Genomic DNA, 15001 nt, shown 5'->3' with positions numbered 1-15001 from the left:
TTGTTTTTATGTATGTGTTTTGACAGTATTTGATAGGTAATGTATGGCAATAAAATTCATTAAAATGTAAGAAATTCTTTTATGGTAAGATTGGGTTATCAAGTTATCATAGATTTTTTTGTAATTAACAACAAACGCTAACAGAGTACACCACAACGCTGTTAACAGTAACACAGACAAACAACAACATGAGCGAAGGTTTTTTTCAATACAGCTTCTGATTTGCATCTGGGATTAATACATTTAATTTATGCATACAATTTGTGTGTTTATGTATGTGTTTTGACAGTATTTGATAGCATACTGTCTTCTGTTTGGCGATTTTCGAAAGCACGTTTCGACATACTCCTCAATAAGAATTGTTAATCATATAACGCATAGCCAGATTTAACCCTATCTAAAATATTCATTCAAAGATATTACAATCATGCAAAGATAAAGGAATAAACAAGAGGATGAGATTAAGTATATTGTCACAGATGAAAAATGATAGGGGAAATGTTTGCTTCTCTCTCGCTCGCTCGCTCTCTCAACGCCATTTTCCATCTTTATCCAGTGGCGGATCCAAGGGGGGGGGGGCACAGGGGGCACGCGCCCCCGGCCAAAAAAATATGTTAAAATCAGCCCTAAATTCGCCCAAAATATACTGAAAAACAGGGGCGTGCCCCCCCCCCCCGGCCAAATTTTTTTTTGTGTCCTCTTACCCCCCCCCCCCCCCCCCCCGCTTATTCAGCGGCCGGCTGAGTCGTTGCGATTTTTGGGGGACTAAAAAAAAAATATATATGTTCTCTTTCCCACACGGTGCCCCCCCCCCCCGTGTGCCCCCCCCGGCAAGAAATTCCTGGATCCGCGCCTGTTATCTCTCGTACTGCTTTTTGTTCCGCTTTTTGTTTTTATACCGAAATTATTTCTTCCGATTTTGAGAAAAAATATTATACAATAATTTTTAAATGAAGAAGAAAAGAAACCCGGAACGAACGGCTGATATCGAAATGAGAAGAATATTACTGTACAATAATAAATTATTATAAAGTAAAAGTTAGGATATAAAAGCATCTCTTTTGCATACAATTAATATGAAAAAAATATTTGTTGACAGTATATACGTCGGACGAAGGAGATAACTCCTTGGTCGGACTTTATAATTTAGCGAAAAGATATAAACAAACAAAAAGAAAGAAACCAAAGAAACATTCGGAAGGGGGGGGGGGGAGAGAGAACTAGCATAATAATAAATACAGTACAGACTATACGTCCAACTTTCTAACCCCCCCCCCCCCCCCCCGCTCTCTCTTTCTTTCTCACTCTGTCTCTCTCTCTGTCTATCTGCCAATGTTGTTCACAGAAAAATGTCACAGAAAACATGATTATGAAAAATGATTGTTTCTCTCTCTTTTTCTCTCTCTTTATGTCCCCCTCCCTCTCTCTCTTTCTCCATCTATCTCTCGCTCGCTTTCTCTGTATGTCTCTCTCTCTGTCTATCTGCCAATGTTGTTTCACCATTTGCTTGTATGCCGGCGACATTCCTTCTTTGAGCTTAATTATTATAACATTATCCCTGATGATGTACAAATATATACCGTATATTTATTATAGGGAACGAAATAGAAAACGAGCGGCTGATAATGCCGAAAAGGGAAGAATGTATACTGTACAATAATAATATACAAAGTCAAAGTTTGAATGTAAATCTCTGTTGCATCAAATTGATATTAAAAAAATGTTTATTAATATATGACGGTACTACTATACGTCGGACATTGTACTTTAGCGAAACGATATAATCAAACAAAAAAGAGACGGACTAAAGAATAAAATCAGAGCTTGGGGGGGGGGGGGATCGGAGTGACAAAGACAAAAATCATAATAATAGACACAGTACAGACTACGTCCAACTTTCTATCTCTCACCCCCCCCCCCCCCCCTCTTTCTCTCTCTCTCTCTCTCTCTCTGTCGCCCTATTTCTCTCTCTCCCTCTATCTGTCAATGTCGTTTTCCATGTTCATCTTTCATAATGTTTTCTATTCCTCCATTTGCTTGTACGCCGGCAGCATCCCTTCCTTGAGATTAATTATTATAACATATCCCTGATGATGTGCATGCACAGTATACCTTATATTTATTTTAGGAAACGCTATAGAAAACGAGTGGCTGATAATGTCGAAATGAGAAGAATATTACTGTACAATACTTATAAAAAGTAAAACTTTTGAATGTAAATCTCTGTTGCATCAAAATAAAATGAAACGTTTATTACATTATACTTAAGCACAAAATAGTTATCTAGAAGAAGGTGGACAACATAAAAAGAGAAAGAATGAAACTTTCTCTTTTATTTACAAACATAATTTATAAATAGCATAAAGAATATTACTGTAATATTATAAACAGTAAAACTTTTGAATGTAAATCTCTGTTGCATCAAACTGATATCTAAACAAAAAATGTTTATTATGCTTCATTGACGGTATACGTCGGACATTATTATAAACAAACAAAAAAAGAGAAAAACAAAATCTGAGCTGGGGGGGGGGGGGGGGGGGGGGGGGGGGGAGTCGGTGAGAAAAATATCATAATAATAAATACAGTACAGACTGCGTCCAATTTATTTTCTATCTACCCGCCACCCTCCTCCCCTTCTCTCTCCCCCTCTCTGTCTATGTCCATCTTCATCTTTCATAATGTTGTCTGTTCCGCCATTTGCTTGTATGCCGGGCATCATCCCTTCCTTGAGATTAATTATCATAACATATTCCTGATGTTATACGTCGGACATTATACTTTAGCGAAAAGATATGATCAAACCAACAGAGACTAACTAAAGAACAAATTCAGAGCCACTGGGGGAGGGGGGGGGGGGTGATCGGAGAGACAAATATAATAAATACAGTATACAGGCTACGTCCAAATTTCTACCCCCCCCCCCCCTCCTCACATAATTATACCTTATATTTAGTATAGGGAACGAAATAGAGAACAAGCGGCTGATAATGTCGAAATGAGAAGAATATTACTGTATACAATACTTACTTATAACAAATAAACTTTTGAATGTAAATCTCTGTTGCATCAAAATAATAATAATAATAATAATAATACATAACATTTATTAGGCGCTTAATACTGATGTTTCTAAGCGCACAGTGTTCTGATTAAGAGAAGACTATAACCCGTAGAATTAAATTAGAAGAAAAAGCAAAAATACAAAAGTAACATAGATAAGGTAAGAAAAACAGTGGCAATCAACTAAATAAAGACAAATATGGTGCGCACCTCCATTGACCGACGCACAACTGCAATTGCAATTTACAATTTGAAAAGATAGGTTTTGAGTAGAGATTTGAATTGAGATACAGAGGGGGCGCAGTGAATAAAGGCGGGCAGTTTGTTCCAGAGAGCGGGGGCAATAACTGAAAAGGCGCGGTCACCATACCGGGTGTTAGTGCGGGGTCCAGGTGTTAACAGTAATGTGGAAGATGAACGAAGTGTTCGTGACGACGTACGGGAACGTAAGGATATGAGATCGGAAAGGTAAGAGGGGGCTAAGCCATTGATAGCTTTGTAGCACAGGAGAAGAATTTTGAAGGATATGTGGTGGTGAATTTTAAGCCAATGTAGTGAGTTCAATATTGGAGTTATGTGCTCTGATTTACGCGAGAGAGTCACAAGCCGAGCAGCGCTATTCTGTACCCTTTGAAGTGGGGCTAGATGTGACTGAGGGAGGCCAGAAAGAGAAGAATTACAGTAATCGATATGGGTCGAGACAAAAGCATGGACTAATTTTGAAGTTGTGGGTCGGTCAAGTAGCCTCCTGATTCTACTGATCTTATATATACCAAAGGAAGCAGACTTACAAATATTACTAATGTGTTGTTTGAAAGTAAGATTGCTGTCAAAAAAAAATAAAATGAAACGTTTATTAAATTATACTTAAGCACAAAAGAGTTATCTTGAAGAAGGTGGACAACAATATAACAGAAAGAATGAAACTTTCTCTTATATTTACAAACATATAAATAGCATAAATAGCCTGATTCTGACCGCTGCACTGGCGCACTGCCTAGGGCGACTGTGTTTAGGAGGCGACTGTAATAGGAGGCGATTCGACCACACAATTTGGGGGCGACTACATTAGGAGGCGACTGTGTATAGGAGGCGACTGTGTATAGGAGGCGACCGGCTTGGGGGCGACCTGACCAGACACCCCGTAAACACGTACCTAGACTTCTAAGCTGAAATCGAAAGCGCTGGTTGTTCGATGGAGAATACACCGATCGGGTTCGGCTGGTTTACTTCCGGCTGGGAGCCGGAGCGAGCTGGGAGAATGGATGCCTCACGAGGGTCCCCGCCCCTCATACATGTAGTTACGCATGATACATCTTATTTGCGGACTTGGCATTTCCAACAACATAAATATGACCCTTTTTTGTGCCCAATCTTATGCTCTGAGAATACATGTAGTTATTATACATACATATTGTTATGTCTTTATGTGTTCTATACGAGTCAATAAAGTAGCCAAGTTAGACGTGATGTTCAGGTTTACTGTGTATTTATTTACTCCATGGTTGTCGGGTTGTCTGCGGAGTGATACGTGCATGCATACGTTTACAATTGGTGCGTAATGTGTTACATGTGAATACGCATGATGAAATATAGTTCTGATCATAAGATATAACATCCCCCTTTCTAATAAAAATAAGCCTTTCTAGGTTTATCTTTAAAATGAATTCCTGTAAGATGAAATGGTTCAATGAGTTCAAAAGTTCAGAGTTTGCTGTGTCCTGTTAGACTTTGGTAATGTAGACTTTGCGAATAGTCCTAAAATCAGCTCCTGACTAACTCAACTATAATAACTTTGTGATAACACTTATCAAAAATGTAAAAGAATGAAACAGCCTATTTTAACATTATTGGATTGACAGAGCGAGGGTGACAATCCTATAGCAGATACCGTGGGATTATTCTGCCCACATTATAGTAATCTGCTTCCTAACATGAAAACTCACTAAAAACACTATTTCTATAAACACTATTGGATTGCCAGAGCGAGGGTGACAATCCTATAGCAGATACCATGGGATTATTCTGCCCATGACTTGGTAATCTGCTTCCTAACATAACTAGCCTATCTGCATCCATCCTCTGTGCTTGATATTTCTTTTCCAAAACTAGCGGTAACGCGTTGGTGGCAAGATGTTGCTTCTCCACCTAGTTGACTGTGTTGTGGTCTGCGGTGCCTGTGGTGTTGCTGTAGCGCTTGGTTGTTGGGATGAATTCTGTCCAGAGGTTGTCCCTTGTTGTGGTGTCATCTGGTTGGTGGTGCGTGTATTGTTAGCGTTGTCATCTATTGCAGGTGCTGTTGTTGTACTTGCTGCGGGAGTTGCAGATGATGTTGTTGGTGTTGCTAGTGGTGTTGTAGGTGTTGCTACTGGAGTTGTAGGTGTTGGGCGGATGTGGACCCGGTTTCGTCTCAGCTGCCTGCCAGTCTCCGTCTCGATGATGTAGGACCTTGGAGTTTCGGCTTTGCTGATGATCTTTGCTGGGATCCATAATTTGGATATTGGGTCTTGAACATGCACATTTTGTCCATCAAGAAGCTCAGGTAAGTTTTGTGCATGTTTGTTGTAGTGCCTCTGTCCTTCTGCTTGGGCTGCTTCTAGCTTGGCTCTTGTCTCCTCTTGGTCAATAGGACCTTGAATCCTTGTTGGCAGAGTGGTTTTGTACTTCCTGCCATTCAGCATCTCTGCTGGGGATTTCATATCAGCCTTCAGTGGTGTTGCTCGCAAGGACAGAAGTGCCAGATGTGGATCTTCTTTCATTTCTCTACACTTGATCAGTGTTTTCTTTGCTGTCTGCACTTGTCTTTCCACAAACCCATGGCCTTTGGGATAGTATGGTGAGGAAGTCGTAATCGTGAACCCATACTCAGTGGCTAGCTTCTTGAATTCCTGAGAAGTGAATTGGGTTCCGTTGTCACAGATAATCTGTTCTGGTATCCCTTGTTCTGCAAATAATCCTCGAGCCACGGAAGTTATTGTTGTGGCTTTCAAGTCCTTCACCTTTCTCACGAATGGGAATTTGGAGTAGTAGCAGACCAATATCAAATACCATTCTTGGTTTTCTGTGAACAGATCTACTCCTATGGTCTGCCATGGCCTGCTTGGGATGTGACTAGGTATCATCTCCTCCTTCTGTTGAGAGTTTCTGTACTTTTGGCAGGTGTGGCATGCAGTTACCGTTTTTTCTATGTCCTTGTACATGCCTATCCAGTACACTGCTGATTTTGCTCTGAGTTTGCATTTCTCCATACCTAGGTGTCCCTGGTGGATCTTAGTAAGGATCTCTTGTTGCATGGTTCGGGGTATGATTATTCGAGATCCTGCCATCAGTACTCCATTCTCCACTGATACGTCATCGCGGATGGTCCAGTATTCTCGAATGAGGGGTTGTACTTGGTGTCTCTTCTCTGGCCACCCCTGCGTGACTGTCTGGGCGAGTAGCTGGAGCTCCTCGTCTCTGCTGGTTTTGTCTCTGATTTCGTCCAGCTTGTTGTTTGTCACACTCACAATGTGATGGATCTTAACACTCAGTCCATCCATCTCATGTTTGTCATGTGGTGACAGTCTGGATAGAGCATCCGCCAGTAGTAGGTCCTTTCCTGGCTTGTAGGTGATGCTGTAGTCATAGCTCTGTAGTCTCAATAGTAACCTCTGCAGCCTGGCTGGTGCTTTAGTGAGGTTCTTTCTGTCTATCTGCTCAAGAGGGCGATGGTCAGATTCAATGATGAAACTTCGGCCATAAAGGTATGTATGGAATTTTTCACAGCCGTATACTACAGCTAAGAGCTCTCTTTCGATGTTTGCATACCTTGTTTCTGCTGATGTGAGAGCTTTCGATGCAAAGGCTACAGGTCTGCCCTCTTGCATCAATGCTGCACCAACTCCTTTCATAGAGGCATCAACCTGCAACACTACTGGTTTGTGTCTGTTGTAGTACTGCAAAGTTGTCTCTTTGCTGATGAGTTGCTTGATTGCATTCAAGTCCTTGGTGTGTGAAGCACACCAAGCATATTCAGCGTCCTCTTTCATCAGTTCTCTGAGATTGGCAGTGTGATCGGCAAGCTTGGGTATGAAGATACCCATGTATTGGATGAGACCCAGGAAGCTTCTCAGCTCTTTCTTGTCTTTGGGAGCTTCAATGTGGTTGATCGCTTCCACTTTTGCAGGATCTGGCTTCACTCCGTTTGCAGAGTAGATCAACCCAAAGAACTTGCACTCATCCTCTTTGATCACACATTTATCTACGTTGAGCTTGATGCCTGCTCTCCTGGTCTTCTCCATAGCCTCGTGAAGATTGTAGTCATGTGTGGTTTCATCCTTCCCATAGATCTGTATGTCATCAGCTATCCCCACTGCTCCTTTGCAGCCTTGATATGTCTCGTCTATCTGTCTCTGAAAGACGTCTTGACTGACCCTCAACCCAAATGGAAGACGGTTGAATCGGAATCTCCCAAAGGGTGTATTGAAAGTGGTGAGCATGGACGACTCTTCAGTGATCTTTATGTTCCAATACCCGTTGCTGGCATCCAATTTACTGAAGACTTTGGACCCAGCCAATGAAGGTGTAATTTCTTCAAGGGTCGGAGTAGGGTAGTGATCGCGTTTAAGCGCCTTATTCAGGTCTTTTGGGTCTAGACATATGCGAAGCTTGCCATTTGGTTTTTCCTTCACGACGATCGAGTTTACCCAGTCAGTTGGTTGTGTGACTTTAGTGATGATGCCTTTGGCTTCCATCTCCTCAAGTTGCGTCTTCAGTCTTTCCCTCAACTCCAGGGGAACACGGCGAGGCGGGTGGACCACCGGTTGCACATTTGGATCAACTGTTATGTGGTATTGGTAGTCAAAGCAACCGACTGTGTCATCAAAGCATTCTGGGTACATATTGATCAACTCGGCTTTGCTTCTGATAGGAGGCCTGTCCTTTATTGGCATGTCTTTGTCGATTCTGGGTGATGATGTCACGACTGCAAGGTTCAGCGTTACAATTTTGAGCTTTCGACAGCTGCTTAGTCCGAGGATTGCAGGTCCTTCTGCTTTGACCACATAGAAGGTACAGTTAACCTCTTTTTCATTGTGTTTCCCTGCAATTGTTGCTTTGCCCAGTTGTGGAACAACGTGCTCTCCATATGCAGTCAGAATTACCTTACTGGGAGTGAGGATTCCGTCTTTGATTTTGTCAGCTTGTGCCATGTGCTCTGGAAACATCCTGCTATAGAGGCTGATAGGCAAAAGGTTACTCTGGGCTCCGGTGTCAACTTTTACCCTCAGATCGATGAATGTTCGTTTCTTGCCCACTTTCTTTTGAATTTGGATTGTACTGTATGCCTCATCATCCTCGTCGCTGTTCTTACTCTCCATCTCATGGACTTTGATCATGCCCACTGACAAGAATTCATCCTCTGATGTGTCATCTTCCTCTTGTTGAGCATGTATTTCTTTACGTTTGAATTTGTTAGCTTTCTTTCTATCACTCTTCTGGAATTGGGTCTTTCTGTCTGGTTTGCCTAACCTGCATTTCTTTTCCCAGTGATTAAGCCTTCCACACGCTCTGCATTCCTTCCCGAATGCTGGACATTTCTGTCGGTCGTCAAAGCTATGAACCAGTCCACAATTTCTGCAAGTTTGTTGGCTCTTTTGCCATGGCTGCTTTGAGACAACATCTATCTTGCTGGAGGCCTGGGGCGAGAGTGTGGCCATCTGTTTTTTCGTCGCTTCGTGTGCTCTAGCGGTGTCTGTTGCATCTTTCAACTTGAGAGCATCCTTGCCTATGAGCATCTTTTGGACTTCTGGATGCACACATCCCCATATGAATTGGTCTACAAGCCTCTCTTCCTCATCTTTGAATTTGCATTTACTTGCAACATTCTTCAGCCTGGCTAGGAAATTGTCAACTGTTTCTTGTGGCTCTTGCCTGAGGCTCTGAAATTCATATCTACGGATCCTGTGATTTGATTTAGGCTCTAGATGTGTTTCGAATTTCTCTAGGACTTTTATTGGATCATTGCAGTCGGGCTCTGGCATGTCCCAACTATTGTACAGGTCTAATCCCCTTTCTCCAGACCATAACAGGATATAACTGACCTGTTCCTCAGTTGTTGAACCTTTCAGGAAGCTCTTGAATGCTAGTTGACTTTTCTGTTTGAATTTCTTGAATGCTTCCACCACATCGTCGGCGTCCCAGTTCATCGCAGGATGAAGATTCATTGCGGCTGCAGCACTGGCGGCCGCCATCTTGGATTTTTCGCCGGAGTCCGAAGACGCTGACGATCGATGCTAGAAATGTCAATTTTCGAGCATATTTAGTTCCTGAATCACAACAAAGGCACTGTTTTCTGGTTATGGTTTACCGCTGCCACCATGTTATGTCTTTATGTGTTCTATACGAGTCAATAAAGTAGCCAAGTTAGACGTGATGTTCAGGTTTACTGTGTATTTATTTACTCCATGGTTGTCGGGTTGTCTGCGGAGTGATACGTGCATGCATACGTTTACAATTGGTGCGTAATGTGTTACATGTGAATACGCATGATGAAATATAGTTCTGATCATAAGATATAACACATATTTATACATAATACTCGTACCATCATCATTCTTTGGGTCTATTATTTTTTTACTGGTCAGTATCGTATTGTATTAATCCACTTCATTTATTAATTTAATGTTCATTCAACGTTTTATACTATTCTTGTTATCCGTGACAATGAATGCCAAGCTAACTTTAATATGCTGAATAAGTTCATTTGTAGCGACAAATGTTACAGTGCATTCATTTATAATTCACTGGTATACATATTGTGTTTTTAATCCAAAATGGCCGCTTTAGAAGTCATTGAGAGTTCGAGGATTTGGTATTACGCCATGTCCTCAGAACTGGTTTTAACTCGATTTATTATATAACGATGTTTATTCATTAGTATTTTGATCACATGACCAATTAACATAGATGTACGCGTATTTATTCATAAGTATTTAGATCACGTGCCTTATTAACATACATGTGCGCTTGTTTTGAACCAATCGCGCTGTAGTTGATTGGCGCTCTTCTGATTTTCCTGTGCGGGAATCAGTGAGCTGTTTTAATATTGGTATACACACATGCTGTTATTGTGTTGATATTTGTACCTAGAAAATTGTATCCAACGAGGATTGAACTGCTACGTCCCCGGACCATTCCCGGTGGACGTGCTCACCTATTTACATTTTGTACGTTTTGCAAGATATATTTTGACTCTCTCGATGTTCAGCATTGACGACACTTTAATTCACCAGCAGTGAGAATAGAACATTTAATATGATCTAAAGCTTTTCTCACCTGCATTATTGTTTGACAACCTTTTATCATCGACTTCATATGATATATATTGTCTTGACATTTTGATTCTTCGACCTGCATCGCAAGTTGATCTATTGACCTCGACTGCATCATTATTGTATTCGATTGACTGTCTCATCATCATCATCGACATCATCGCCTTCACCAGCGTTGTCTTCATCATCGTTGTCTTCATCAGCGTTGTCTTCATCATCGTTGTCTTCATCATCGTTGTCTTCATCATCGTTGTCTTCATCATCGTTGTCTTCATCATCGTTGTCTTCATCATCATCTGCACCATCATTGTCTTCATCACCGTAGACGTACGTAGTCATCGTCTTCATGCATCATCGTTATCGTTCATCTAGCGTCGATCATCGTCTGCATTTTCTACGCAATCGACAACCAGCTCATCGACCACCGTTTTCGACTAGCTAGTTTCTACATCTATCTAGAACTTGAAGAAGATCTACTCTGAATTCAACTCCAATGACTCACGTAACGTTAATTATATTGTGATTGATGCTTTGCATTGTTTATCATTGTGTTTTGACTGACTGAGTGCCTGTTGTTGAGTGCGTACGCTTACTAACACATATTTTACATGTTTATAATTGCACTAGTTCTAGGCCTATGCCTAGTCTACTGATCTAGATCTGCTATAGTCTAGATCCACCGATATATTGTTGTATTCTCGTGTTGTGCATATTCCGTACACATACACAAGTAGAGATTTGTTTAGCGGTTTCTTGAACCACAATATTTCGTGCCTATGTAAGTAAATCTAAACGCTGTCTAGCTTAGATTTGAGTAGTATTTTCTTGACTGTTATTATTCATGCAGTGTGAATGATATTTAACTGACTTGTTTTAGTACTGTTTTAAGTTGTACTGAACAGCTAGACTCCTGATATTTCGAGACTTGTATTCAGCGGTAATCATTAATACCATAGTGACTAAGTTGAGTCTCCTTTACATTAATGTGCTGTTGGAAGTTATCTATGTTTGATTATTAATAGTAACTACCAAGGGCCTAGTGATAGTTTAATTGTCTGTCACTGTTGAGATAGACAGAAGAGGTTTCTGATAATTCTGTAATCATTGTATCTTATGTGAAATTATAGAATATAGAACCAGTTTTTAACCATAATCAATTTGTCTGGATGTGATCATTTATTAAGTGTTTTCTTGTCTGGAGGGATACTGCTTTTTAGTAGTTTAATTAAAAAAGGGAATTATGTGGGATTACTAGTTAACACGCAACATAGTCCATACCCCATGTAGTTTTCTAAATTGGTGACCCCGACGTGATCCCCCTGAGATAAGAAACATTTAGTTAGATTACCTTTGCTTATTAATATTTTTTTTTTTACCATTAGATAATCACATTTCTTACTGATACATTGAATTTAGTTGTGTGAACAGTGGGCGTGGCGCGGCGTCATGACTGAACCCAATACTCTTCAGCACCAAGTTGCTGCGCTCACGAAATTGGTCAAGGAATTGACCGCCACTATCGGTTGCATGCGGAGCCGAAGCAGCAGCATGAGCAGCATGAGCAGCAACGGGAAGCGCGGCAACTCGATTACGTGTCACAGTTTACCTCCGACATACGCCATATTCGAGGCGTTGATAATCAGGTAGCTGATGCACTTTCTCGCACCGAGATTGACTCAGTGCAATTACCGAACTCTAATTAACCTGCGTGTAGTCGCGACCGACCAAGTCGATGACGTTGAGCTCGCTGCTCTGCGCTCAGACACGTCAACCTCGCTCAAATTTGAGAAGGTCCTCCTTCCGGAAGGGGACGCGCACATTTGGTGCGACATGTCCACAGGGCATCCGCGGCCGTATGTATCGGTAGCGCACCGTCGATCGTTGTTTGACAATCTGCACAATCTCGCGCATCCGGGCATTAAAGCTTCGCAAAAGCTTATAGCGGCCCGTTTTGTGTGGCGGGGTATGAACAAGGACATTTGTACATGGGCGCGTACTTGCATCCCATGTCAGCGCGCAAAGATCCAACGTCATACGCACTCACCGCTTGGCACTTTTGCCAACCCCGATGCCCGTTTTGCACACGTTCATATTGATCTTGTTGGGCCACTACCGCCCTCGAAAGGGCACATTTATCTGCTGACTTGTATCGACAGGTTCACCCGTTGGCCCGAAGCGATCCCGATAGCAGATGCCACTGCCGAGACAGTAGCCATAGCTCTAGTGGAGAACTGGGTAGCTCGCTTTGGAGCTCCAGCCACGATTACGCATGATCGAGGTCGTCAGTTTCAATCTGCGCTTTTCACTGCATTAGCTAATTTGCTAGGTTGTCGGACCATAGCCACCACGGCCTACCACCCGCAGGCCAACGGTATGGTGGAACGGTTCCATCGGCAACTTAAAGCCTCTCTCAAATCTCAACCCGAGCCAAACCGTTGGCAAGAATACCTTCCTCTGGTCATGTTGGGTATCCGCGCAGCTATTAAGGAAGACATCGGAGCTTCCGCTGCCGAACTAGTCTACGGGACGGCGTTGCGTCTTCCAGGCCAGCTGATAGTGCCTACGCGACACGATACTGTTGACCCCGCGGACTACGTCCAACGCTTGAAGGACCATATGTCTGTTTTAGCGCCTACAGCGACACGTAGGTCACCACAGACCAGTTTTGTACATAGGTCTCTCGATACTTGTACGCATATTTTCTTGCGTATCGATGCTGTCCGTAAGCCATTACAGCCTCCGTATTTGGGTCCGTTCAAGGTTCTCAAACGAAACCCGAAGTTTTTCGTTATTGAGCAAAAGGGCAAGCATGTTTCTGTAAGCATTGATCGACTGAAACCCGCATTTTTGGAAAGCGTTTCGGCTAGGACTTCCGCGGCTGACGTGCCTCTAGAGGGAGAGCCTGCCGTCTCCTCCCCTCTGCGCACAGCACTTCGCGCAACCTCTGCGCCTGCTCCTGCACCTGCTCCTACGCCTGCTCCTGCTCTGGTGAAATCGCGACCTGCTGCGCGTGTCACACGTTCAGGCCGCCACGTCCACTGGCCGCAGAGGTACGTTCAGGTTCACTACATTGAACGTGTCGCATAAATAGTGGTTATTTTCATGTATATTAATGTATTTTGTACATATGTTTCCTTTATATTTTTAATTGTGTATTTTCGCCCCTCGGAGCTTACGCAAGCTCGGGTCTAGTAGGGGGGTTAATGTAGCGACAAATGTTACAGTGCATTCATTTATAATTCACTGGTATACATATTGTGTTTTTAATCCAAAATGGCCGCTTTAGAAGTCATTGAGAGTTCGAGGATTTGGTATTACGCCATGTCCTCAGAACTGGTTTTAACTCGATTTATTATATAACGATGTTTATTCATTAGTATTTTGATCACATGACCAATTAACATAGATGTACGCGTATTTATTCATAAGTATTTAGATCACGTGCCTTATTAACATACATGTGCGCTTGTTTTGAACCAATCGCGCTGTAGTTGATTGGCGCTCTTCTGATTTTCCTGTGCGGGAATCAGTGAGCTGTTTTAATATTGGTATACACACATGCTGTTATTGTGTTGATATTTGTACCTAGAAAATTGTATCCAACGAGGATTGAACTGCTACGTCCCCGGACCATTCCCGGTGGACGTGCTCACCTATTTACATTTTGTACGTTTTGCAAGATATATTTTGACTCTCTCGATGTTCAGCATTGACGACACTTTAATTCACCAGCAGTGAGAATAGAACATTTAATATGATCTAAAGCTTTTCTCACCTGCATTATTGTTTGACAACCTTTTATCATCGACTTCATATGATATATATTGTCTTGACATTTTGATTCTTCGACCTGCATCGCAAGTTGATCTATTGACCTCGACTGCATCATTATTGTATTCGATTGACTGTCTCATCATCATCATCGACATCATCGCCTTCACCAGCGTTGTCTTCATCATCGTTGTCTTCATCAGCGTTGTCTTCATCATCGTTGTCTTCATCATCGTTGTCTTCATCATCGTTGTCTTCATCATCGTTGTCTTCATCATCATCTGCACCATCATTGTCTTCATCACCGTAGACGTAGTCATCGTCTTCATGCATCATCGTTATCGTTCATCTAGCGTCGATCATCGTCTGCATTTTCTACGCAATCGACAACCAGCTCATCGACCACCGTTTTCGACTAGCTAGTTTCTACATCTATCTAGAACTTGAAGAAGATCTACTCTGAATTCAACTCCAATGACTCACGTAACGTTAATTATATTGTGATTGATGCTTTGCATTGTTTATCATTGTGTTTTGACTGACTGAGTGCCTGTTGTTGAGTGCGTACGCTTACTAACACATATTTTACATGTTTATAATTGCACTAGTTCTAGGCCTATGCCTAGTCTACTGATCTAGATCTGCTATAGTCTAGATCCACCGATATATTGTTGTATTCTCGTGTTGTGCATATTCCGTACACATACACAAGTAGAGATTTGTTTAGCGGTTTCTTGAACCACAATATTTCGTGCCTATGTAAGTAAATCTAAACGCTGTCTAGCTTAGATTTGAGTAGTATTTTCTTGACTGTTATTATTCATGCAGTGTGAATGATATTTAACTGACTTGTTTTA

At 41.9% G+C, this 15001-nt stretch overlaps 1 protein-coding gene across 1 annotated transcript; it reads right to left on the bottom strand.

Moving 5' to 3' along the window:
- Window positions 1-5171: 5171 nt before the first annotated feature.
- On the bottom strand, window positions 5172-9293 carry LOC115929634 (uncharacterized protein K02A2.6-like). The gene has a single exon (XM_030999227.1). The coding sequence runs from the start codon at window positions 9291-9293 to the stop codon at window positions 5172-5174; it is 4122 nt and encodes a 1373-aa protein (XP_030855087.1).
- Window positions 9294-15001: the final 5708 nt, after the last annotated feature.

Source organism: Strongylocentrotus purpuratus, unplaced genomic scaffold (assembly GCF_000002235.5).
Source record: "Strongylocentrotus purpuratus isolate Spur 01 unplaced genomic scaffold, Spur_5.0 spur5_scaffold_5, whole genome shotgun sequence".
In the NCBI taxonomy this organism is placed as follows: domain Eukaryota; kingdom Metazoa; phylum Echinodermata; class Echinoidea; order Camarodonta; family Strongylocentrotidae; genus Strongylocentrotus; species Strongylocentrotus purpuratus.
Note: the sequence above shows the minus strand (reverse complement) of the source record. Positions and strands in the feature narration are given on the sequence as shown.